This window comes from Micromys minutus (assembly GCF_963924665.1).
Source record: "Micromys minutus genome assembly, chromosome: X".
NCBI classification, from domain to species: Eukaryota; Metazoa; Chordata; class Mammalia; order Rodentia; family Muridae; genus Micromys; species Micromys minutus.
The window spans coordinates 9,878,247-9,904,958 of record NC_137970.1 but is presented as its reverse complement, the minus strand read 5'-3'; the positions used below and the strand labels follow the sequence as shown (position 1 = coordinate 9,904,958).

The window sequence follows — 26,712 nt, the reverse complement described above, 5'->3', positions numbered from 1 at the left end:
AATCACACTATAATAAGGTAATTAAAATTCCGTAGCTAGCCAATTTAGGATTTACAGCTTAACTCAAGTACCAGACACTACTAAAAACAAGCCTGAATGTGCTACTGAGAAACAAATATTTAACTTTTTTTGGAGGGTGGGGGACACAACTCAGCACTATCTTCGAATCTGAAGCTGTATTTTAAAATAAGTTTGGCAAATCACTACAGACAGGTTATTATTTAAGAATAATGCCAAAGCAATGGATATGGTGCCAGTACACACGTGTCAACTGTCTGACTGGTGGCAGGGCATTAACAATATATTCTCTAAGCTTTACTCCTGTTTTAAAGTCTCACCTGTTGCCACAAAGACCTGCATCCGTTCAAACTGAACTCAGAGGTGGGACCTAGATATGTACTTGCCTAAAATACTTTGCTCAGGATTTATTTTCTCTCTCCCCCCTCTTTCTCTCCTCTCTCCCTCCCTTCTTTCTTCCTTCTCAGATAGAGCTTTACAGCCTCCAGAATGCTGGGATTAAAGGCGAGTGCCACCAAGACCACCTTGCACTAGGCATTCTAAGTTTGGAAATATACTGATCTAAATCTTTTCCAGTTCTTCTACAATTCGGGCTCTGTGAGTTTATATTTAAGTATGTTTTACATCTACAAACTATTTCTAATTATGCATGTATCAACTATTTCCTTAAAATTTTCTAATATACAACAGCATAATTATGTCATACAATTTCATGAGTACAACTTAGAAGGAGTATTGGCTACATATAGACCTAGAAAAGACAAATATGAATACCAAATTTAAAAACATGCTGGTAATCCAAATATCTTCTTCATTCTAGCTTTTCCCCTCATAAGAGCTTCCAAAAAGCCATGAAACAAGAAAATCAATGAGCCTAATTCGATTTGTTTCCGCTTTCCCTATCTATTATGTATTGATATAACATTATAAAACTGTGGAAGCTATCCAGATCCTCATAACTTGAGCAATGAGCCCTTGAATACCAGGGGAGCTTACATCTATTGCCAAGAATATGGACCCAATTCTGGGATAGCTTAAGCCACACTGCAGCTGTAGATGCATTCTCTCTCTGGGCCAGTAGGTGGCGGCACACACAAGTGTACCATCATTGCTCTGCAAGCCATAGGATCACAGTTCTTAGAGTAACCTGTTTCTTTCTGGTTTGTTGGTTTGAATCCAAAAGATCAAGAGGTAGAAAAACTGGACAAAGATAGCTGTGAAGATGGATTTATAAAATAACGACAAAGAAAAAGAGTTTTATTTCTCTATTTTGGTTCTAGCCTTTTAATGAAATCACTGTTATTTTAGCTGTGAATTTATAATCTACTTTCAGATCCCTAGAGCTCATACAAAAGTTCTAAATTTAGATAGCTGTCATTTAAGAGTCATGTTCAATTAGGAAAAACTGAATGTCAAGTGAATATGATATGATATTGAGAAATTATGGGTGATTTTGGTAGGCATGATAATAGTGTTATTTAAAACAGGAGTGTTTCTAGGTGAAAGGGAACTTCGGAAGCAATCTCCAGTGGCAAATAACAACAGAAAAGGATTGTTTGAACAGACACTGGCAAACGTTTTGACAGCTGCTGGAGCTCAGTGCTGACTTTCTTCTTTTCTTTCTTTCTTTAATTAAACAACTTTATTTAAAAAAAAACAGATAAATGTACAGATTTTAAAAGCATTTTTACATAAAACTATAAGAATATATTTTTGTAAATACTTGATTTTTTAAAAAAGGTTTGATAGTATGCATTGAAATCTTATTAGTTACAATGAGCATAAAGTACATGTAAAACAAAATGTAACATGGAAATAGTTACATTTTTCCTGGTGTGTAAAGATTAAACATAATGATTTTTAAATACCAAGAACTGCCACAAAGTTATATTCTTAGCTCTTGAGTTATTAATGATTTAAGGTCTAGGTGTACCCCACTCTGAGAGGGTGCTATACACTTACTGTTGTTGGTTTTTTTTTTTCCTAAGAAGGACTGAGGCTTCCATTTCCTCTTTTTTTGATCTTCACACAGTCTGTGAGTTGTTTCTGGGGTATTCAGAGCTTTCTGGGGGTAGTATCCAATTATCAGTGACTGCATATTATGTCTGTTCTTTTGTGACTGGGTTAGCTCACTCCGGATGATATTATCTAATTCCATAGCTTTCTGTACTTCAGTCTCCCTTTCATTTGAAAATTTCCAAAATAGAAGGTTGGGAAAAAAGAAAATAGCTACTACATTCTATTAATTTAGGCTAAGAATAGAATTAAGCCACTAGTAAATGTTTATCTTTAATGAGATATCATCTTCAGTTACAGTCGTTGAATTATTTTAATCACAACAGTATCATAGAAAATCACTCACAAAAATCTCATAAGGGCTGCATCAACACTAAGAAGCCCAAATCCCAGATATTATGACAAAAAGAGCATCTTCTCTAAATTAGCGTCATTTTAGGAACCCCTGATACAAGGAGAATAGGGGTCAAAATCCAGGTAAATTTTAACATACTGATTCTGTGCTTGTCACTTTACAGTATAAATTAAATCTGCTTTTAGTTCTCTCAGATAAATAAAAGTATGGAGAGAAACAGAGCTTTTTGAGGGAAGAATAAAATCAAACCAGAAAAGTGATTTTAAGAGAATTAACTTAAAATTGAGTGGAATGTCAGAGACTCTAGTCTCAAAGTAAGACCCTACCTTCAGCCCTTTTGGATGGATACAGCACCACTTGAGTATAAGGAGGCAAGCGTGTGCCCTGTGAAGCAAGGGACTAATGGGGTGAAGGATTTGTAAGGGCGGGACTGGGAGGAGAAGATGGAGAGTGGCTGGGATTGAGATGTAATGTGAATTTAAAAAATTCACAGTGGCTCCATTCCTGGACTAAATCTTATCATTAGAGACCTTTCCTTACTTAAAGGTGAAATTGTCACTTGTTGATTCTGGTGGTGGCCTGTAATGCCACAGTGAGCAAGAACATACTCTTAACTGCTGATATTGTTTATGTTCCCCCTATATTGGCTCTTAGAATATGAAAATCAATACATTCCTAGGTATCCATGACTCTAATGTCTAAGTGTTCTTCCATGTTATGGCACCTCATTTGAGAGGTCTAGAAGTATGTCTAGAAGTATGTCTAGAAGTATGCACAATCTTCTAGAACTAGACTTTTTTCTTTAAAAATTACTATTATTATTGTGAGCGCCACGCCATGCACTTAGAAGTCAGAGGACAATTTCACGAGCTGGTTCCCACCTTCTACTCTGTGGAGGCAGGGTTTCCCTTGTTTCTGCCGCACTGTGTACTTCCAGCTATTATGTGGTAGGGATTGAACTCAGGCCATCAGGACTGGGCAGCATGGTAAGAGCTTTTCCCCACTGAAACCACCTTGCTGGGCTCCGGAACTAGGGTGTTTTAAAGCAATCGATTTCCATTTCCTCCCTGACCATAACCTAGTCTGCCTGAAAACAAATTCTACGATCTGGTACTCTTCCTTTCCTATCTTTGAATTACAGTCAGCTATCTCAAAAGACCAACTGTTCCCTTATCCCCAAAAGCCTGTCTACTTTCAGAACCAGTTGGGGAATGCAAAGATCCTTGAGGGGAAGATAGCCTAGAAGCAAAGCCAAGACCCAAGGAAAGAAAATCTAGACAATGTGTTCATAATCGAGCTTGATATAGTTTAGAATTTAAAATCAATAGTCGGATGTCATCAGGATGTCTGTTAATGTTTTAAATATATTAATTAAAAAAGTTATACATTTTTTCTTTGACAGAAATCAAGTCTGACTGCTTCTATGAGTTGACAGAGAGAATTTCCTTTGCCAGGGAGGTCACATTTCCTTAAATGTAGCTACACTGTTGTAAAGGAATAGCTAAAAGAACATTCAAGGTGCTGAAAGAAATTTTCTTACAATAAAAGATTTATTTATTTTTTTAGATTTGCTTGTATGTGTGTCTCTGTACCGCATACATGTCTGGTGCCTACAGAAGCCAGAAGAAGGCAAGGGATCTTCTGCAACTGGGCTGTGGATAGTTTTGAGCGGCCATGTGGGTGCTAGGAATCTAACCCAGGTTCTCTCCAAGAGCAGTCAGTGCTCTTAATCTCAGAGCCACCTCTCCAGCCCCATAATAGAAGGTTTTATATATCAACTTATAGCAGACCCAGCTCAAAATTCTAGCATGTTTGCCAGCCAATGTTTTGAAGGCTGTGACTCTCCAATGGAATTTTCAGGCTTTTTTGTTCTGGATATCCTCTTCTGTAAACACTGTGGTATACTGCTTACTATGAATACTCCAGGGTGGAAGAGCAGTGTGTAAGGGTGGGAGCATGGCTTTGTTTTGAATTCTATATACTTTCTAATTAATGTGGCCTAAGATTCCGTTTGGGCTTTTTAACCTATTGCAAGCAACTAATCAAAACACTTACATCTTTGCTAGTAGAGTCATAAATAAATTCACACTGACCTTGCTTGCACTCATGCAGTTGAACTTGTCTTCACTTTTAGTTTCTTTGGTTCAGTTCTTCGGGTTCAAACCTCTACATAGATAGGTAATGTATCAGTGAGTCTTCTATAGGGTGCAACTCCCTGAGGATCCTAAATCTTGCTCTGGAGTTTCTGGTATGTGAGCTTGAGCTAATGACTTATTTCTACTAATAAAATATGCCGGAAGAGATGTTGTGCAACTTTGGGAATTAGGTTCTAAGACTGACCTCTATCTTTGTTGCTTGCTCCATCAAAGCTAGTAGCAATCCTACTTAATGACATGTCCCTTGTCCCATGTGACAAGGGACAAAGGAATGCCTCAGGCCAGCAGCCCTTAGGAACTGAGATACTTACTTAGTTCATGACTGCAGCCACATGAATGGAACTGGAAGCAAATCTACCCTCAGCAGAGTCTGAAAATGGCTCTTCCCTTAAGTTACCATCTTGTGAGAGATCTAAAGCCAGAGGATCTGTCTAAGTTGAACTTCATTCCCGATGTTCAGAGAGTGGGGTAATACATGGATGTTGCTTAAAAGCCACTAAATTCTGGTGTACTGGGTTATGAAGCAATAGATAGTGACTATATCATCTGATTTTGGTAACTTGAATATTGAAGCTTGAGTATCTTCCTTTTCTATTTTCTTAAACAAAGTCATGGGTTAATTCTATAGAAAAAGATTAAAGAGAAAATATTGTATAATGTCACCCCATAAAGCCTTACCTAATCTCTATGGACATTTATGCAAGCATCTATAGATTATTTAGTTGTACTTGGCTCATACTGCTCCCTCTTAAACTAAATTATGTGATGGTCAGATTGAGGTTGTGTGTTGAAATCAAGACACTGTTAGTTGTGAAGTATTATTTTATGGCAATATGATTACATCGAAAGAGAAGTTATGTGAGTTATTACACATTTCCAGTTGCCAGAGAGACTTCCTATGTGGAATCCACAACTCTCATCTCCCTCTTCTTCAATAAGATGCAAACTCAAGATTTTGGGAGACTCTACCTCATTTTAGAGCCTCTTCTCTGAAGTGTGCTGAAAATGTAGAGTACTTGATATGGCTAGCTTTTGTTTCCTTTGCCATTTATCCTTAATGAAAAGAAAAAAAAAAAAACCTTCTTTTTTACCTGTGACTTCAGGTCTCTAGAAACATATGAGGCCACAACTGTTGCTAAACTTGAAGAAAAAGGTGTTAAGATTTTCTGCAACCAACATCACTTAAAACTTTACTCAAGAAATAAAATGTACACTCACAATTCAAAAACCATGTAAAGCATCCCATCTGAGCTATATGTCTCCAACAGCTCTACAATGTGTGGATGCTTCAGCATATGACAGATACTGGCTTCCCGCTTTAGATCTGCAAAACAAACACATAGCATACTTCATTAGGTAGGAACCAGAGACAATTAGAGTGAAGGATGAATGGATGGTGGATGTGATCTATGGTAACATGAAGACTTCTCTGTCTAAAGAGATGAAATCCCCCATTTAAACTAAGCTTATCTTCTCACCCTTTCACATCTGAGACAATACATTCCACATCTTTGTCAGCTTCCATCTAGATACGGGAGGAAGCTATTACTAATAAAGGTTCCCATTCCTTTGTACACAGAAACAGCTTGTCCCAAAGTGAACTAAGTGCATATATATTCCCACAAACTCCTGTAGTCAAGTTTCAGCCTCCAAATTGGTGACTTCTCTTTGGGCTGCTGCTAAATAACTCAATTTATTGTTTTGAATTTTAGCTTTGTCTTACTTTTTCTTAAGCCAGGTAAGAATAAAATGTAGCATTTACAGACATTTCAGACTTTGTGTGGAATATGAAAAGAAATAGTATGGTTTACACGGAAAGGTACTGTTTCCAGAGCCAAGGTTAGAAGGAATCAAATAGTTTTTGCAGTGATAGAAATAGAATTCAGGGTCTTGTGTATTATAAATATGTGGTCTGCTGTTGACTTACAGCTCTAGCCTGGGAATTTTTTAAGTATCATCTCTAAAACACATTGACTAACTCAGGATTCTTTAAAGAACAAAGAGATAATGCAGGTGGCACTGCCATGTATAAGGGAATGAACTGTTTGCACATGGGCATGGAAGCATCTGCTTGTAATCCTAGTACTTGCAAGGTGGAGGTAGGAGGATCAGGAATTCAAGGCTATCCACACCTAGATGGTGAGTTTAAGGCCAACCTGGGCAACATGAGACTGTATCTTATAACAACAACAACAATCCTATGTGGAAAATAAAATTATCATCAATATCCTCACATTTAGGTTGGGCAGGGGCAACACTTGTTTTGTGTATAACTAAAGTTTTCCACTATTACAGTGCTATACCTCTTTGCTGATGCATAAAATACAATGTTTTTTTATGTATTTGAAAGTAAAAGGGAGACAAGAGAGTAAGAATCAAATACAGACTGCACAATGCAATAGAGAACACGAACTCTTTATTAATTCAAACTTAGTCCTGTCATCAAGACCAATGGCTGTAGATAGAACTTTACAAAACCTACTCACAGATAGGCAACATAATGAAAAGAAGGCAGTACAGATTAGGTGCCATGAGAAAGGAAGAGAGCAATAATGCAATGTTAAGAAAGCCAAAGGCATAGAGAACGCAAAAGCACATAAAGGTGGTTAAGGTTGGAATTTGATTTTAAAAGCCATGAACATTCTGAGCTGCTAAAGTTCCAAGGAGAGGTCAGTCAGGGTCAGGAAGTAGTGAAGTCCTGAGTGAACGTGTGCCACTGACATGTGCACAACCCTGTCAAGGGCCCAAAAGCCACAGACCCACAGGAGTGGCACAACCTTCCCAAAGTGAGGCTAAGAGGGATGCAAAGCCTTCCTTAGGTCCAAGTGGGAATGCTGAACATCTAAGAAATAAAGAAGGTGGATATGTCGGGAGCAAGTGAAGTCCTGAGTAAATGTGTGTGGTTGATAAGGGCACACACACAGCAAGAATTCCAGTGCCTTAGACCCATGGGAAATGGAAACACTTCTCTTGGCGTAGGCTCAAAGAAATGGCAAGGCTTTCTTTCCTAGTCCAAGTGTGGATGTTAAAGTGTACACAGAAAATGTCCACAGTAGCTTTCTCCGTTCCCCACAGTGTTTACAGACTAAGGACTGTTTCTGTTCAGACACAGTTCCTGTTATGATTGCCAAACATGCCTGCCTGATTTAGCTGTGTACCATCAACCCTGCCTCTTTGACTTAGCTGTATATGATAATCATGCTGAGCTTGTGGGCTTTGGGAGTACTATAGCTTCTTCATCCTAGAGCATAGACCACTTGATCCCACCTTTTCTTGTGTTTGGCATTTTTTCTTCCCTCATCGCCCTAGGCAGGGTCTTGGAACCCAAGCTATAGAAGGATGTGACAGGTCAGGGGTGAGCTTGGTATAGGAGAAACAATTACTTAATGTTAGATTAAAATTTATGATTTCTCTTACTGAGCTGAAAACTCCAAGAGTTCTGTGACGTAGGCACATTAGTGAGAAGGAAACTTACTCAGGATTGGAAACCTGTTCAAGATTGCATGGCCCTCTAGCTATTGTAGGAGTGAGCCTTGAACCCTGACTCCAATGTCAGCAAGCTTTCCATTACTCTGTTAGGAATGTAGGTGTGATCACAGTTAAAGAATCTGGAAATAAAAAGAAAGGAAGAAAAGCTAGTAGAAAAAATGGCTGGGCAGATTTTGCTTGTTTGCTCACTGTGGTTATGAAGAAATCCTGTATGGCTGAAAGTAGCCCTGCACTGATAAAAGGCCCAGAGAATCTGGAGTCAGAAACAGTGGGTGTGAATCCTGCCTCTGTCCCTGCCACCCGCTTACCAAGTACAGACTTCTATAAATGACTTGCTTATAGTCACCAAAATGTGAATGGTGTGAGTTCATGCGGTACCTTCAGTCTATGAATTGGCTTCAAAGGGCAGTATTAGATCACAACAAGAAGCCATGTGGGAGAGGACCGGGTAGAGCACAGCACATGGGAGAAGAGGCCAAAGAGCTCTCTCTCCCTCCCTGCCTCCCTCCCTCCTTACCTCCCTCCCCCCCCCCCGTGTGTGTGTGTGTGTGTGTGTGTGTGTGTGTGTGTGTGTGTGTGCTCGAGCGCGCGCGCACGTGCATCTTAGCGTTTATCTCAAATAAAGAGAAGACTGGGGCCTGAGAAAACTGCCTCTATGTTCAAATCCAGTTGGGAAGGCCCTGCAGGAGGAGTAACACTGTTGTAGGGCTTGTGCAGGGAGATGTTAACTATGAGGAAGGTCTTTAACAAGTGTGTTGCAGGGCCAAACTGAGCCACAGGACATCAGATGCCTGCATGGCTCTCTCCTCTCAAGAACGTTCTGCCTCCCAACTCCAGGGAAAGCTTGAGTTTTATAACTTTCATCTTCTCTCTTGCTTCTCATTTGATCAGAAGTCGCCCTTTCATCCCTCTGTTTTTCACATGAGTGACTCTGTCTCCTTCGTTTCTGTTCTAATGAAAGGCAGTTTCAACTCAGCTCTGACACTCATGAAGCCAACACATTCAATGTTTGCCGCAATCAAAGCCTGCTCTCCTTCCCGCTCTGTGCTTTCTTTTTCCTTTGTCCCTTTCCCGTAGCTACAGCATGCTTCAGTTCCCATTCTTTGCTACATGACAGCTTTGTGACCCTGAAAGCTTTAGTAGAAACAGATCTTCCAAAGACCCCTTGAGCTCTGCATGCAGAAGGGCTGAGAAAGCTCTTGGTTTGATGCCTACCACTCTCCAAACAAAGGCAGAATTTCTAGGGCCAAATAACAATGTGACATAAATGTCAGTGAATCTGGTATTTTGTAGCCAAAATGCTGACAGGATAGCACAAAACTGAAATACAAAAATAAATTTGAGATGATAGGGACAGCAACATAAAAAAATGACAATTGTTTTTCATAATTCAAATATCAAGCAAATAGTGCAAATAAAAATACACTTCAAAAAACAAGTATCACAATAAAAATGTATTAAAAAATCTCCAAAAGCACAAATATATTGTATATGCATTTTAACTGTAGATTCCAAAAGTAGGAAACGCAAATGGTCATTTGAAAATGTGAGCAAGGAAACATGCACCTGTTGAGTGCTGTCAAGTAGATGGTGACATAGTGGACTGAAACTACTGTTTGCCTACATAGTGACTCATGAGGCAGGGAGGAAAGAACTGGAAAGCAGATGGTAATACTTTGGCACGACTGTGTGACTGCTTACAGATGCTAGCATGAAACACACCTGTGAGGAACATGGCCTAGTGGGGCCATCTCTGCTTCAAATGACTGCTTCCTTAGTAACTGGCAGCCTTCTCCTTCCTCCCTTCCCCCTTCTCTCTTCCTCTTTCCTTGGGCAATTTTTGAAAGAGACTTTGAATCCTCTATTGCTATATTTAGAGCCCTCATATTTAACTATGTAACTATATTTAATCAACTCATTTCCTTTTAAAAGAGGCACTAATGATAGTTAATTTTATAGCGCAAGTCAGTAACATATTTAAATTAAATCAGCGTACTACACAAACCTAAAACTACTATTAATTTCTTAAGAAGTTTGGGCTGGCCAACAGCAAGAATATCGTGATACTAATACGTAGCGGTGCACATGGCCCTGGGACTGGCTTATCATCTCTTAAATAAGGGGAAGCTAGAGAATCTGTTTCAGTAATAAGCTTAAAAAACAATTTTCCTAAACATTTTATTATTCATTTTACAGCCACTTATTATAGTCCACAAAAATGGGTACCAATTAGAGCTGCAATTCTGCAGAACGCTTATTTGACAATGGGTAAAAACTAGGTTTCATATTTCTAAATATGATCGAAAAAAGCAAGTATAAAATGCTTTGTTTTAGAATAGCAGTCTCAATCTCACTATCTGGACTTAAAAAGCCTATGCTTAGCCATCTCACTAGCCCAATTTGCATTAATTCTTATCATTTTCTATGACCGCTCCCCCATCAAATCCATACCTCGGCACTGCCAGGCAAGCATTCCACCCACAAGCTACACACTCCAAGCTCTCTCGCTCAGACAGACATTTGCAGTTAATATATTTTTAAAAAAATCTAAATTCAATCATGTGCAATTCAAGAATGTTTGTAAAAGAAAACTTTATAGCTTATCTTAATAACTATAATTTATCAATTAACAAACAAATCTGTTTTTTCACTATTTTTACTCTAAGTCATTTGTTCTGTTATTTAAAATCATTTTTATTTTGCTTAATTTACCAAACAAGATGGTATATAGTTGTATATACACTGTATGTAGCTGTGTGCTTCAAAACGTAATGGAATGAACTGCTTTATAGATTCTGCTTTATAGATTCGAACACTAGAATATGCAATAAAACATTTAAGATTTTCATTTGTGATTTTTCAAGCACCCACTTTAAGTACTTACTAAATGACTGTGATCACCCGTGTGTGTGTGTGTGTGTGTGTGTGTGTGAGAGAGAGAGAGAGAGAGAGAGAGAGAGAGAGAGAGAGAGAGAGAGAGAGAGAGAGAGAGCGAGAGAGAGAGAGAGCTCTCATTTTACAAAGAAAAAAATGAAAAATGAGGCCCTGGTTCAATGATATTTAAGTTGCTGAAAAGGTTACATAATTTCTAAATAAAGAGTTAGATTAATAACTGTAGAGTTTATGTATAACTGTTAAACAGTCCAGCTACTCCAGCTTCTTCCTGTTGCACAGTTACCACTTGATAGCCTGACATGGACTTCCTGACAAATCCACTTCTAAATAATGTCTACGTTGTATCATAAACTCTACAGTTAAATTCACTAAGAGCTGACCTGAGCAGAATATCCTAATTCTGTCCTAGAAATAATTAGGGCCAGTAGTAATGTGTTTATTTAAACAAATGTTAATAACAAGTAAGTAAATGAAATCAGTATTGATAACATTTTCCTTGCTGTCATAAAATTAATAACCATATTATGTTTTAAGAAAGGAATCTAAGCAGAAACTTGGAGAACTTATATTAAAGTCATTTCCTTCTGCTAAGTTCTACCTTCATATAATAACCAATATGAAAGCCAAAGTATAGTTTAGATTTACTTTAATAAGGCTATTTTTCTATACATAGAAATGCCTTCTCAACTAGTGGTAATCTGAGACCCAGACAGAGATCCACATGAGTTTTTTCTTTGCTCTTGTACACACTGTACTATCCCTACACATTTTATTTCTTTTCACCCACTTAACAGAGTCCTGTTCATATTCTATGTGTTCTTGCCTACCTTTTATTCCTATAAGCTAAATTCTCATTTCTCTTTTGGATGAAGAAAGGGAATCAAGGATGTTTGACTAACAAGTTCTGTTGTTGTTTCCTCAACTAGAGAAATGTGCATTGATTAGAAATTACTCTTAATTGCACCAAGTATTTCAAAATTAATAAGATTTATATTTCTCAGAGTCTTGGGTTCTGGTTCAGTGTAACAAACACATTAAATCACACTGCCCAGTTTAATATTAAATTCAAACTAAAGCCAATACTTTATGTACAAATACCAATCATCTATAAAATAATGCCAATCACTGTGGCAACTGCTTGTCTTTTTCATTAGGACGAGTTGGTAAATAAATGCCTAAAGATAATACTTAGTTGCTTTGGTTTTAAGTTATACAAATGTCAGGACATCCCTAATCCATATTTAAGTACTAAAGATCTTACTAGTTATATATTAATAAATGTTCCAGGTGACAAATTCAAAGCTCTTTATTAATATTTATCTTCTAGCATATTCAAGTGTCTAAAGAAAAGCATCTGCTTAAAAGCCATTTGTGGGTAAGACCCAACATTAGATTAAACAGAAACCAACTGATTTATTTCAGAAAATATAGCCTTCAGTATTCTGTGGAAGGAGTAACTGAGATCCACAGCAACTGAAATTCAGTGCGTCATTTTCTCAAATATACAAATGATTATTGAGATTACATTTAATGCATGATAATAACTAAATACAATGTTTCTAATATCTCTAATAGGTACAGCCCTCTGCTTGCTTTTCATTTGAGGAAGTGTGAACCGAGGAAGAGACGATCAGGGTATTTTAAGATGATAAAAACCAGACACCTATTTAAACATTGTATTTTTCACTTTATAAAAAGAAATTGGAGAAACCCTACTTAATGCTTCAATCACTTCTCAATATTAAAGTCTTAAAAAGCATCACATATTCACATAATATATATGTATATATATACATATACATATACATATACATATACATATACATATACATATACATATACATATACATATACATATACATATACATATACATATACATATACATATACATATATGAGGATGCTTTGCAAGACGACTAAGTGCATTCATTTGCTAAAGCTCATTGATCTATGGACTAAGATGGGCTTAATTTATTGTACATAAATTTTATCCAATAAAGTTTAAATAGAAAAGGTTATTGTAAGAAAACAAGAATTCAACTAGTTTGTCAAAATAACAAATACTCACATACCTAGCACATGATAGTTCCTGATTATGTTATCTAGATTTACTTCCTATTTTTATTTATTGATAAGTAAATGTATTGGGGATCCCCCACAAAAGATACACAACAGAACAGATTTCCTTACCACTTACTTCTCTCTACCAAGCCTTTATTCATTATGAAGTCACTGCAAGTGGGGTTGAAAATTTCCTCAGAAACAACTAAGAATCTAGTTTAATATATAAAGAAGTAAATAACTAAGATCACAGATATCTACGGTACAGTGAAATTACTATCAATGGTTTTAATTACACGGGTTTTCCATCTAGTCATAAAATCCTTTTGTCAACAAACTATCCTAGAACAGTATGAACGCTGTGCACTGCAGTTAGCACAGGGCTACAGAGGGAAACTGGCTCAAAAGGAATATGAAACAAATTTATATCAAAAGCATCAATTAATTATGGAAAACACCAATGGAAAGAATAAAGTAGCTCTTTTATTAAACACTGTAAAATCAGGGCTAGATTTATACTTACAGATTCATATACACAACCACCAAATTACTTGTATATTTTATTTTAATAGGCTACTGACAAAGTGTATTATCAAGAGAAGCTTGTTAACTTGTTTAGGTGTGTGGAGGTAGCCATTTAGTCTTAACTTTTTAAACCAGTCACAAAGCTTTGAAAAATACTTGAAAATTTTTATTTCAAGGTAGAACACCCAGCAGTTGCTGGAAAGTGGCAAGAAGATGTCTTATACATAGTGTAAGGGAGGAGCCTTCTGAAAGGGTCCATTTTCCAGTGTTTTCATAAATTTTAGGTGTATTATACTGTCTTGTCCTCATAACAAACCTTTCATTTCATCTTCTGTAAAAATAAGAGAGCACCTTATTTAGTACTCAAAATATAGTAGCTATCTAGACAGACAATTTAAAACTTATTTGGAGCCAGAACTCATTTCAGAAAGTCTGTCGAAATAGTAGGTGTTCTGCCTCCAAGGAATCTTCAGTGCCATTTAAGGGAAGCATGAAAGCCTGAGTACGGTCAGGATGAAGACAGGATCGTCTGACACGGGGGACTCAGCTCTGTCATGCACTCCAGCCATGAGCCGTTTTGAGAGTAACTGTTGAGGTTTCAAAACGCCCAACTCTCCTAACAATTCAGCTGCTTGCTGCCAACCCCAGCACTGTGCTATGTAAAATGTCTAAAACTACCATTAACTGTGTTCCTCTATTCTTTGAAAAAAAATTATGAGAAGTTCCCTTGGGGACATTTGATGCAGTCCAATTTGCTGTTTCCCATCTTGATATCAAAATAATATAAATTATGTACTAATTAGTGTATAAATGTTTACAAGAGTAAAATAAACATATTTTTAGAGTGTCTGCCAAATAATGCCACTGAAGCTCCTCTCTAGTTTTTGTAGGCAGATTGCCAGAATGTGCATTTTCTTACTCTGTAAAGAACATACATTCATAATCAATATTCTTTCCTCAGTTTTTTCTATGAGTAGCTCTTTTGCCAGTTCATCAAAATGGGGATGAATAAAACAAAAGTTTCCTTAACAATTGAGTTTGAGAGACAGAGGTTTTTCACATCCGACCCACACATAGCTGAGTGGAATCCTCTGAGCTAGTGAAAACAGTCAGATGCAAGGCAGACAGGCTGGTCTCACCTCCTCTTCATTTTAAGAATCAGTGGTCACATAGTTATAAAAAAGCCCTAACTCATGACACAGCATTACAGGAAACAGTTACAATGGACACAGTATTTCCATCCTTCTAGATAATGGCTCATTTCATGTAAAGTTTTAGAGCAACTTTCTTTTGGTTTGCTTTGGACTTTCCTGGCTATAGCACTAAAGGCCCTGGGAAGTTACCCTTAGTCACAGCAAATCAGGCCAGTCACATTATTCCATAGATCTGGCATGTGCCTTTCAAAGCACTGACACTTGTGCTGATAGTATAACCGACTTGTAATCAAAGGTTCATTTAAAAACCCTGTTCCCAACAACTCATCTGTAAAACGGGAAGAGTAAGAGAGTAACTTCTACTCAGGATTGTAGAGGGGCCTAGAGAGTTTGTAAAGCACATGAAAGTACTTTGTCTAGTACATAACATGGAATATGGTTCTTTTTTCTTTGACCAGTTTTGATAAAAATAATTCCTCCCTATTGTTACCAAAATCATTTGAACCAAGCCAAAAGACAGAAAGATGGCAAATGAATACTCATTACCAGGTCACACTGTCAGATAGTTCAATCCAGCTTTAACACACTACACTTAACATTACAGCTTTGTGGGAAATCATTCATCTAGGCACTTCTTGGAGTTATCCTCAGACAAACCACTGCTTCTCTTCCTCTTAGCAAGCCTGCCTGAATCACCTGTCACAACAATTTCCCTTCCTGCCATTAGCCCACTTTCAGTCCTTCCGCAGCTCTTGTCTGGACCACAGCAATAATCATCTAATGTGCTCCTTTGCCTTCAGTTTCTTCTTTTCATTCTACTCATTAAAGTGCTATTGGAGTTTAAAGCAGCTATTATCACATTACTCCAAACCCCTTCACTGTGCTCTGTTTCATACATTAAAATGTTATGATCCTTCAGGATGGCTTTGATTTTTACCTGCAATCACTTAACTAGAGTCCACAGACCCACTGAGGAGCACAATTGGAATCTAAGGGCTTTTTTTTTTCTTTCCTCTAAAAAATTTCACATATCTACATTTCAACTGCTTTCCCTCCAGCTTCTGACCCATGTTTATGTGCTTTAAAATGCACCTTTTTAATGTTTTTATTTTTTTAATTATTTAATTCATACCCCAAATGCTGGGCCCTCCTGGTCCTATCCTCACAGAATCCTCCCATCATACCCAACCCCAATCGCCTCTGAGAATATGGGACCCTCTGGGCATCCCCCTGATCGGATCTGCAAGATTAGGCACATTTTTCTCCTTTTGAGGCCAGACAAAGCAGCTCTCTGCTACATATGTGCTGGGAGCCTCAGTCTAGCCCATGTATGCTCTTTGGTTGGTGGCTTCATCTCTGGGAGCTCCCAGGCGTCCAGGTTAGTTGACACTGTTGGTCTTCCTATGGGGGTTGCATTCTGCCTTAGGGCCTTCAGTCCTTTCTTCAACTCTTCCATACTGGTCCCCAACCTCAGTCTAATATTTGGCTGTGGGTATCTACATCTGTTTCAGTCAGCTGCTGGGTTAAGCCTCTCAGCGGACAGCCATGCTAGACTGCTGTCTGTAATCATAACAGGGTATCATTAGTTGTGTCAAGGGTTGGTGCTTGCCAATGGGATGGGTCTCAAATTGGACTGGTTATTGGTTGGTAATTCCTTTAGTCTGCTCCATCTTAATCCCTGCATTTCTTTTAGATGTGACAAATTTTGGGCTGAAAGTTTTGTGGGTGGGTTGGTGTCCTTACCCCTCCACTGGGGCTCTGGCATCCTTAGTCGTCAGGGGAATGCAAATGAATATGACCCCGAGATTCCATCTTACACCAGTCAGAATGGCAAAGATCAAAAACCCGGTTGACAGCAGATACTGGTGAGGATGTGGAGAAAGAGGAACACTTCTCCACTGTTGGTGGAGTTGTAAGCTGGTACAACCACTCCGAAAATCAGTCTGGGAATTCCTCAGAAAACTGGAAATTATTCTATCTGAAGACCCAGCTAGACTACTCCTGGGCATATACCCAAAAGATGTTCCACCATACCACAAGGACACCTGTTCCACTACGTTCATAGCAGCTTTATTTGTAGTAGCCAGAAACTGGAAGCAAATCTAATGTCCCTCAATTGAGGAATAGAATGCAATTCAGCTATTAAAAATGAGAACATGAATTTTGCAGGCAAATGAATAGAACTAGAAAATATTATCCTTAGTGAGGATACCCAGAGTCAAAAAGGACATACATGGTATGCACTTACTGACACATGGATATTATACAGAATACCCATGATACATCCCACAGACCCAAAGAAGTTAAACAAGAAGGCAGGCCCAAATGAGGAAGCTTGAATCTCACTCAGAAGGGGAAACAAAATAGTCATGGGAGACAGGAAGGGAGGGACCTGAGTGGGAGAGAGGAGGGGGATGAGAATAGGGGGGTAGGATCAGGTATGGAGAGAGCCAAGAGGCCCAGAGGGCCAAGAACAATGAACGAAAATCTGTAGCTGGTGGGGGTGGTTAGGTGGGGGCATCTCTAGGAAGTCCCAAGGACCTGAGATGGGGGAAACTCCAGGAGTCAATGCAGGTGACCTTAGCTGAGATGCCTAAAAATTGGGTCATAGAACCTAAAAATGCACCTTTTAAAACATATAAATTGATTCTCATAGAAAAAGAAGGAGACTAGTAGGATGGACTGATAGAGAAACTGGAAGTTATAGAAGGGTGAATATGGTCAAAGTACATGATGTACTTGAGTAAAAGTATCTTTATGAAATGCATCACAATAAATGCTCCTTCCCCACTTACTGTCATATGCTTCTTTACCCCGATGAATGTACCCATTTACCTAAATCACCTTTCCACTCTGCCTCACAGTTGTTTTTACTAGTCTTCAGCAGAGGCAGGCATATGCTGCTGTGATGACATAGCAACATTGTACCCCTAACCCCTGCACCCCAGCCGTAAGATCTCAGCATTTACCAGCTTCACCTGCCAATGATTCTGCCAATCTTACTGGAAGGCAGCACCAAACACACAGAACCCATTCATCCTATGTCTATTGTCACATAGAAGTACAGATAATTCTAAAAATGGACAGTACTGAAGGCCATCATTGTAACACTCCTTTGGATGTTTACATTTTACTCAGAAAGAAAATGAGGCCCTGGTAGGCAGGAGACATGCTCAAATTCCCATGGCTAATTTATAACCCAAGTGAAAGATGAGCACAGGTTTTTGATTCCCAACCCATCCAGCACCCTGTTATCCCATACTTCCCATGGAAGATGATGCTAAAACCATCCAAACGTTGAGGCAATCTGTTCTCAGTAGCATATTCACATTGATTATACTTTTCAGAGAATGGTTATGACATACAATCTGCATACAAGAAAAGGGTATGAATATTACCCTCCACATTTTGTTGCCATGACTGCAAATGGAAAACTTCCAGGTATTGCCACCATAGAATGTACCAACTTTAGGTAAAGTAATGTATGCTTGGCATTTTTTTTTTTTTGTATAGTTCATATACTGTACTATTTAATAGTATCACATGGTGCTAAGGTTTTTCTTGGGAAAAAAACACTTATGATTAAAGGTTCCAGGAAAATTTATCAATTAAAAGCATTTATATGTGTATCTGTTTACTGTTGGTTAATTCATCAGGAGCCAAGTTTTTAAAGAGCACATCTGACCTTCTTCCACTAGAGGGAACTCAAAGTCACATATACTTAGCAAGCAAATACAGTATTATTAAGATCTATGTATATATTGAGGTGGTTAGTTACCACCTGGGTTCTTGTTCATCCTTTCCAAGAATGAGTGGGTAGTCGTCAAAGAGTGTACAGAGGAGAGGTACCTTATTATCACAGGATTAACAGCCTTAAACGAGATTAAACAATTTTGAACTGGAAAAAAGAATGGGTCTTTGTGGAACTGGTGGGAGGTGGGAGAGGGGAACCCTCTAGAAAGTACCAGAGACCTGGGAGGTAAATGGTAACTCATAGACCCCACCTCCAGTAGAAAGACATCAAGAGGAAGGATGGGGTTGCCATCCCACAAGTCAAAAACTGACCCAGAATTGTTCCTGTCTAAAAGAATTGAAGAGACTGAAGGAAAGGTGGTCCAGGCCCAACCTGGGACCCATCTCAAGGAGAAGCTCCAAGGCCTGACTCTATTACTGATGCTATGTTGTGCTTGCAGACAGGAGCCTAGCATAGCTACCCTCTGAGAGATCCAACAAGGAGCTGACTGAGACAGAGGCAGATACTTACATCCAACCATTGGTCTGAAGTTAGGGACTCCTGTGGTTGAATTTGGGAAAGGATGGAAGAAGCTGAGGAGGAGAGAGACCTCAGGAAGACCAGCAATCTCAACTAATCTGGACCCCTGAGATCTCTCAGACCCCGAGCTAGCAACCAGGCAGCATACACAAGCTGGTCCAAGGTCCCTAACACGTATACAGTAGAGGACTTCCTGGTCTGACCTCAGTAAGAGAAGATGAACCTAATCCTTGGGAGAATTGAGACTCCAGGGAGTGGGGAGGCTTGGCTGAGGAAAACATCCTCTTGGAGACAGGGGGAGGAGGAATGAGATGAGGAACTGTGGGAGGGTGGACAAGGAAGGGGTGAGGACTAAACTGTAAAAAATATTAAAAGTAATAAAAAAAGAACAGAATAGATGTGAACTCTTGTTACCTTAAGGATACTAGCTAAAGTGTTACAGCTATGAAATCTATTATGACTACTGAGGGTTGTGGAGCTGTAGTTCTCAGAATCTCTGAAGTAGTGGGTCTTAGAAACTAGAAACAACCCCAGAAGTTGGAGTGTTGGAGACTGAGGCATGAATGAGTCCTCCTGTAGCTCCTTTCGGGTTGCCTCACCAAGTTCTGTCTGTTTTCAGTCTGTCTCTGATGGGTCTTGATGGCAGTTTTTCTTTTTTTTTTTTTTTTTTTCTCCTCAGAAGAACACTTAAATAAGATGTCTCTTTAACGCTCATCTTCTCAGTTCTGTTGAGCCATCTGAGCCCCTGACCGGCTAAATATGTATGCATAAAGCTAAGGTGAAAAATAGGACCAATCAGAAAACAGTTGGTCAGGTTGGAGTGGGGTGGAGGGAGAACACTGATCCCACCAAAAGTACCCAATCTGGTCACCAACTCTGCTTCCTGCCACTACAGTGGCAGGTACACTTAGCTGTCAAAAGGAGTTGTATCAGTTGCTATGCTAGGGATCACATTTCGCATCTGAGGCTATTCCTGTGATCTTTTCAGGGTGCCATCCATTTCTGTTGTCAGGAGCAGTTGGACTGTTGCAGGCCACAGCCAATTCCTCACTGTGATGCCCTCAAGGGCTCTTCCTGTCACCCTTCCTTTAGCCAAGGTTCTTTACTTTGTTCCCTGTTGCTATTTCTCTGACAATTTAGATGGCGACAATAGGGGGCTGCCAATCAGCAGTACCAGCAGCCATTCATTGCCTTCAGGGTTTGGGCATGGGGGCCTCCTCTCATCTCTATCATTATTGATCTTGATAATATCATAAACAAATGAGATGATGATTTTCCTTTAACTTGTCTATTGCAACAATAAATACCAGCTAACCTTTACTGGGCATGTTATTATAAGTCAGGCTGTTTTACATGAGTTGGATCACTTAATTCTTACAACTTGAAGGGGCTGACAATACTTTTATAAGACAAAGGCAGAGAGCAATTCAGAAAATCACCCACAGAATAAGCTGTAAAATGAGGATTTTAACCCAGGGAATGAATGAAAAATCAATCTCTCCTACCCCTCCTTGTGCGTGCGCACATGTGTGTGAGTTCCATGCACATGTATATGCAGAAGAGCCACCCATGTAGGGAGATGTGGAGTTCAGAAGATGACCCTGAAGTCTTCCTCAATTAATTTTTCCACCTTAGCTTTTGAGAGAGGGTCTCTCAGTGAGCTCGGCGCTCACTGTTTTCACTAGACTGGTGGGTCAAGGAGACCCTGGGCTCCGGGCTCTTCCCAGTAAAGGTTGGAGTCCGGGTATGTAGCGCACATCTGACTTTTATGTAGGTTCTGGGGATACAAACTAAATCCCCAGTGCTAACACAGCAAAGACTTTACCCACAGAGCCACCTCCCCACTCCTGAATCCATGCTCTTAATTCCCTGACATAATGCTTCTCATGTCTGGAACTGATTGATCCACTCTGGAGAGGAAATTTACATGTAAACTATTTCTCTGCATTATTAAAAAAAAAACAGAGACCCCAAACTTCACTAAAGCCAAGCTTAATAACACCAATGTTTAGTAGTTAAATCCTAATATCCTGTTAAAAAAAACAACTTTGTTTTCTCAATTCAAGTCACCTAATTCTCATTTCAGAACTTACTGTGCATTAAGGTGAAGAGTTATTGGAGCACAATGACTAGGTGGGGGTTCTAGGACAGTTGTCCAAGGAGCTCAGGGAAAACCTGCCTCCTGGGTATATGGAATCCTTCTACAGTGTCTGAATGCCAGAACCCCACCCCTATACCAAAACCAATGGCTACTGAAGCACCTTACATAAAACAGTGTATTTGCAGGCAACTTTTACTTTAAGTCCTCTCTAGATTGATTATAATACCAATGCAATGTAAGTGCTGTGTGGATACTTGTTAGGCTGTATTATTTAGAGAATAATGGCAAGGATAATAATGCTCAGTACACACACAGTTCTGCCCAGATATTTTCTGTTCATGATTTGGTGAGTCTCTAGATGCAAATCCTGAAGGTCCAGAGGTCTTCCTGGATTAGGTGGTTAGAACCAACAAATAACAATCATTTCAAGCTTCTGGGGACAGATCAAAAGGCTTGCAGCAAACTGAGATGCACTGATTCAATACAATCTACAGAACCTGGGGGAGAACGATGGGGAGCCTCCACAATGGAGAGAGAATGTACAGGACATGGGGGTACGGTACTTCCTCACACTGTGTTGTGAGGAAAGAACTGTTTAAAAGGGTTCAGGAGCTGGTATTTCAGATTAGCTCCTTAAGCTAAAAGTGCCATCAGGGTGGAGTGAGTGACTACCTACTCCAGATATCATATTGAGGAAGGGCCTAGAAAGAAGAGATGAAAAAAGCCAATGGAGCAGCCAGTCCTCCACCCTTACTTCCAGGTAGAAGATGACAGGGTATAGTTACCTGTTTTTGAATGAATCTGAACTGGGAGAGAGCTGCAGAGATGATTTGGTAACTGACTGATAACTTTCATCTTCTGCAGCTTCCTAGAATAAAAGGTTTATTCCAAGCACATTGAGTACCTGGTGAATACTGGTAGAGGTCATGCTCTCTGTCTGTAGGATACCAATACCATTTGATAGAGAACCAGGAGGGCATCAAGCCATACTACACTCTCTCCTACAATATAAATCCCCTACTTCTACCAATAAGGGGAATCTGTATGGAATGATCAATGAGGTTTGAGTTCCCCCATTTCTTGGCATTATTCAGTTTAACAAAGTTTAGTCATCACTGGGTCTGTGTGTGCACACAGGTCTGCTTTATAGGAAGAGATGACCAAAGAGCATATAATAGAATAAAATAGAATGTATATAGTTCAGTAAATCATGTTTGAACTTTGAGTAAGTAAACCAGTATTTCCACTTAAACAATGGTTTAAACACATATTTATCTACAACTTCGGAAAGTTCCTCATAGTTTTGCTTTACTGTATGAGAATTTTAGACATGCATATAAGATGTTTTGATCAAATCCATGCCCCAGTTTCCCCAGTCTCTACTACCCCTTGAAAGCTAGCTAATAATTCAATAAATGAATTACAAGTTAATAGCTGAAAAGACTGAGCTAGGATGCGTATGTATACTGGTTAAGTAAAACAAATTTCAGATAGGAGAAAGTAAATGGTCAGTGGATCAAAGAAAGGTGAAGTCCCATTGTGGCTACCGTTATAACGTGCCTCTCAATCTATGATGGTAGGGACTGTAAAGGACTGACTATATAGGTATAGTACAATACATTTATTATATGCTATTCCCTCTCAACAGAAACACCGTCATGTTGAGGAGGGAGGCTCATACAAGACCAAAAAGTAAAGGAAACAGGAATAACCTAAGAAGTAAACTAAAACTTAAAAAGCCAAGAAGCTTCTGAAAGTCTGAAGATTTACAAGCTCCTTTGCAAGGTTATCTAAGCCATAACAACTTCTAGGGAGAGTGACTCTTTGGTCAACCTCCAGGGAGCACCAGAGATACAGCTTCCACTGGTTTCCACCTATGCTGGAGTTGGTTATTAAGATGCCTGTAAGATAGTCATGCTCCTCCAAGTATCACTTTATCCACACTCCAATAAACTTGTTGCTTCTATAAGCTAGATTTGAGTTATGATAAATGGTTTCTTAGACCTATTGTTAGTGCCCCAGATAGGGTGAATAGTGGTGGTATGTTCATGTTTTCCCAGTAAAGGTCACACAACAGAATATTGTATTCCAAGACTATGATTACTAAGGCTATGATCAGCTACTGATAAAGGGATGAGACAATACCAAAGCAAGTTTATCTTTGTGAGATATGAGACTACAATGGTCAACCTTGGTTTAAGTATGCTGTGGAGGTCCAAGAATCCTTAAAACGGTCTAGGAATTTTCCATTCTGTTCTTTGTTTATTTATTTTTTTTCCTCCTCCAAAGAATTCAAATATACATAACCTGTAAGGGCTTTCTCAGTCTCCTAAGTGTCCTTACCCACCCATTCCACTCACTGGTCACTTCCCAATAAATGTCTTATATATGATCATTTCCCAATAACTGCCTCTTTGTAAAAACTGAACTAACATATGGAGGTTGCAACAAGAGAAGACTGAAAAACAAGCTGGTTATGCTTACTGAAGAAAGTTCATAAATAGGAGGCATTAGGTATCTTCAGAGTAGTAGCACTGGTGGAGTAGAAAACAAGAGTATCAGTCTGTGGCGAATTTATGGGGCTGTCAAAAATGGCTCAGCTCTTTTCTGATCAATTATAGTTAAGTGACTCCTATATCTACAGTTTCTATGCAACTGTTGAATACTGTCCTCAGAAAAAGGGAAGGAAGGAAAGAAGAAAGAAGACAGACAGGCAAGCAGAAAGAAAAGCAAAGAATAATCAGATATATCAGAGTAAAGACTATAAAAGGTCTAAAAAGACACACAAAAATATTCTGAGGAGGAGGCTATCTTTTATAAAAGCCAAACCAAGGGAATGTCAAATACAACATGATAGACACAATGGTCAATCTTGATTGATGTGATTGGGTTGGGAAGCATCAAAGATTAATAAAGCACACGTCTAGGTATATCTGTGAAAGTGTGTCTTGGGGTGGTATTTCAAAAAGGGGTTAACTACAAGAGGGAGACTATTCTTGAACATAGCCTGCACACCTACAGGGGGTCCAGATGGACAACGTACATTGTTTCCTAGTCACAGTAATGTGAATTGTTCTGTGCCCCATTCTCTTTACCATGATGGATGAAACCTTTGAGACAGAAAGTCATAACAAATCTTTCTTTGCTTCTGCTGTTTTGCTAAGATCATTTTGATATGGCCATTGAACAAGTACTTAGACATAGAACACCGGGACCAGAGAAGTAGTGTTACTGTTGTACCCATCTGACTATGTGGTTTAGAAGAAGTCTTTGGAACTGGGCCATGGGTGGAATATGGAAGAGTTTGGAGATGTGGGCTCTAGAAACTCTAGAATGCTATAAACAGAATATAATGGTTCTAGTGGGAGCTGAGACAAGAATACTGAGTATGGAGAATAAAGACTGTTCATAAGGTTTTACATGGAAATGAGTCTGTAGGAAACTTCACTAGAGGCCATGGACCAAACCCTGCCTTGATATTTGGTGTGAAGCAGAGTATAAAAGCGGTAGACTAATGTGGTGGAGGAAGTCTCATGGCAGCCCAGCATTCAGGCTGAAGGATGGACAGTGCTGACTGGTTTAACCAAGTTCATAATAAACCAGTGAACTAAAAGAGGAACAGAAATGTTTGAAAAACTTGCAGTTTACTCAGGAAAGAAATGTGTAAAGTTGGCGCCAAGGAAACTCAGAGCACTGAAGAGATCAGGGTCATTAAGAGGAAGCCAAACACTTTGCCTTGGAACAACAGGAAAGATCTCTTGAAAGAATCTCAAGAATTGGGCCACCATTAGAGTCTCGAGAGTGGAAAGTTTCTTTTTTAAAATAATCAGTAATTGTAAAAAGGTCAGCCCTCTATGCTTACACAGAGCTGACAGAGAATCTGCCTCTTTCCTTTACTTAGTAACTCAGGCACTCCGAGGCCACCGCAGCCATGGCCCAAAGGATCCTGGCTCCTATTAGAACTGTAGTAGACTTTGGCATAGGCTGTGTTTGCAAGAATGCAGAATACAAGAATTGCAGGAGCTTGGAAATATCTCACAGCTAAGAGTCTGCACTGAATCACAGATTTTGAAATTGGACTTCTGAACAGGTTTTGTCTGTTAAGACTTAAAGGACTCTGGGAGATAGAATAAGTGCATTTTGCAATATGAATTAGATATGAGGTTTGGGTGGGAAGAGGAAGGGTAAAATATTACAGATTAAGGAAACATATTTGGGTGCCCTGTTGGTAAGAGCAGACTTGTGATCGTTGATTTTTGATTGTTATCTTGGTTGGTCTGAAAAGCATTTAGATAGGTAAAGCAAATTTCTAGTTATTCCTCCATAGGTATTTCCAGGAATTAACTATGGAGAAAGGACCTGCTTCCTATAGGCTAGACTCCTAAGTAGAACAAAGGAGGAATGGGAAAAAGCCCTTAGTATAAGTACTTACTTGTGTCTGCTTCCTAGCCACAATCATGTAAGTTACTTATGCCCTCCCTGTCATGATGAGCTAAAACCTTTGGCATTGCATGCCAAGATAAATATTCTTGCTTTGATTTTTTTTCCTTCAGATATGTTGTCAGGGCAATAAAAAAAACTAACACAGGAGGTAAAAATGCAAGGAAACTGTACAATACTAATTTAAAATAAAACGGTCAGAGAATACTACCTTTGGAAATGATACATTAGTGAAAAGATAGATCTAAATAGAAGGGTTAAAAAGTCAAGTTGAAAAAGTAAAGCTAGCACAAAGTAACAAGAGACAGGAGAAGGAAAACCACAGGTTAGAGATGATGGCTAATTATATATGCCCTGTTATTTAAACCAAAAAGTAAGAACAGAGAAACTAGAGAGTTGTAGTTATCTAAAAAGTTTTCTCCTCTGAAACAAAGAACAATGTGTTTCTAGATATACAATTCCAGGCATGATTTTTATAAGAGACCATAGTAAAGCATGTCACTGAAAAAGCTGGAGGCTTAGTGAAGCAAACCGAATATTACTAAAGCTTTCAAAAGAGAGAAAGGAGGGCAGGTATTGTTTTAGTGAAATATATATCTCATTAAATCCTGTCACAAATTTTACAGACTGCTAAAATGTTATACCTGATTTTTAGATGAAAAAACAGATATGATATACACATGTCACATAACTTTTAGGTTTGATATGAAGAAGCTAATTGCAATGCATAAACTTTTATACATATGATGTATTCTTTCAAAACCCGGAGAGATTGCATCTGATCAAGAATCTTATATCTAACTTAATTACTGTTCAAAGCATAGAGTTGAATAAACACATTTTACATATCTAAAGACTAAAACAACCAAACAAAAATATCTTTTCTCAGGAAATTACTAGAGAGTCAAGTCTACTAAATAAAAACAAAACAAAGCAAAGCAAAAATAAGAAATACAAGAAACCTAGAAAATAGGGACACCAACCAGCACAGAATAAAATGAGAATTCCTTTAATGATGAGAAAAGCAAGATGCAGCAACCAAGGATCCTTCTGCTATCATGAAAAATAATGAATGTACTAAGAGAAGTTCAGGGGCCAGCCTACTGATAAATAAACAATAAGACACAAACATCTCAACACAAACCAAGCCAAGCATTTTCTCCAGAAGTAATAATTATATTACAACAACCCAAGTACTGATGATTAGAAACAGAAATATAGGAATAAGT

At 38.7% G+C, this 26,712-nt stretch overlaps 1 protein-coding gene across 1 annotated transcript in view; it reads right to left on the bottom strand.

The window, feature by feature from the left end:
* Window positions 1-26,712, bottom strand: part of CASK (calcium/calmodulin dependent serine protein kinase) — a 346,973-nt gene that overhangs the window by 195,496 nt on the left and 124,765 nt on the right. The window contains exon 3 of the mRNA XM_080910355.1: window positions 5,764-5,869. Within this exon, the coding sequence (XP_080766481.1) occupies window positions 5,764-5,869 (106 nt within the window). The remainder of the gene's footprint in view (window positions 1-5,763; window positions 5,870-26,712) is intronic.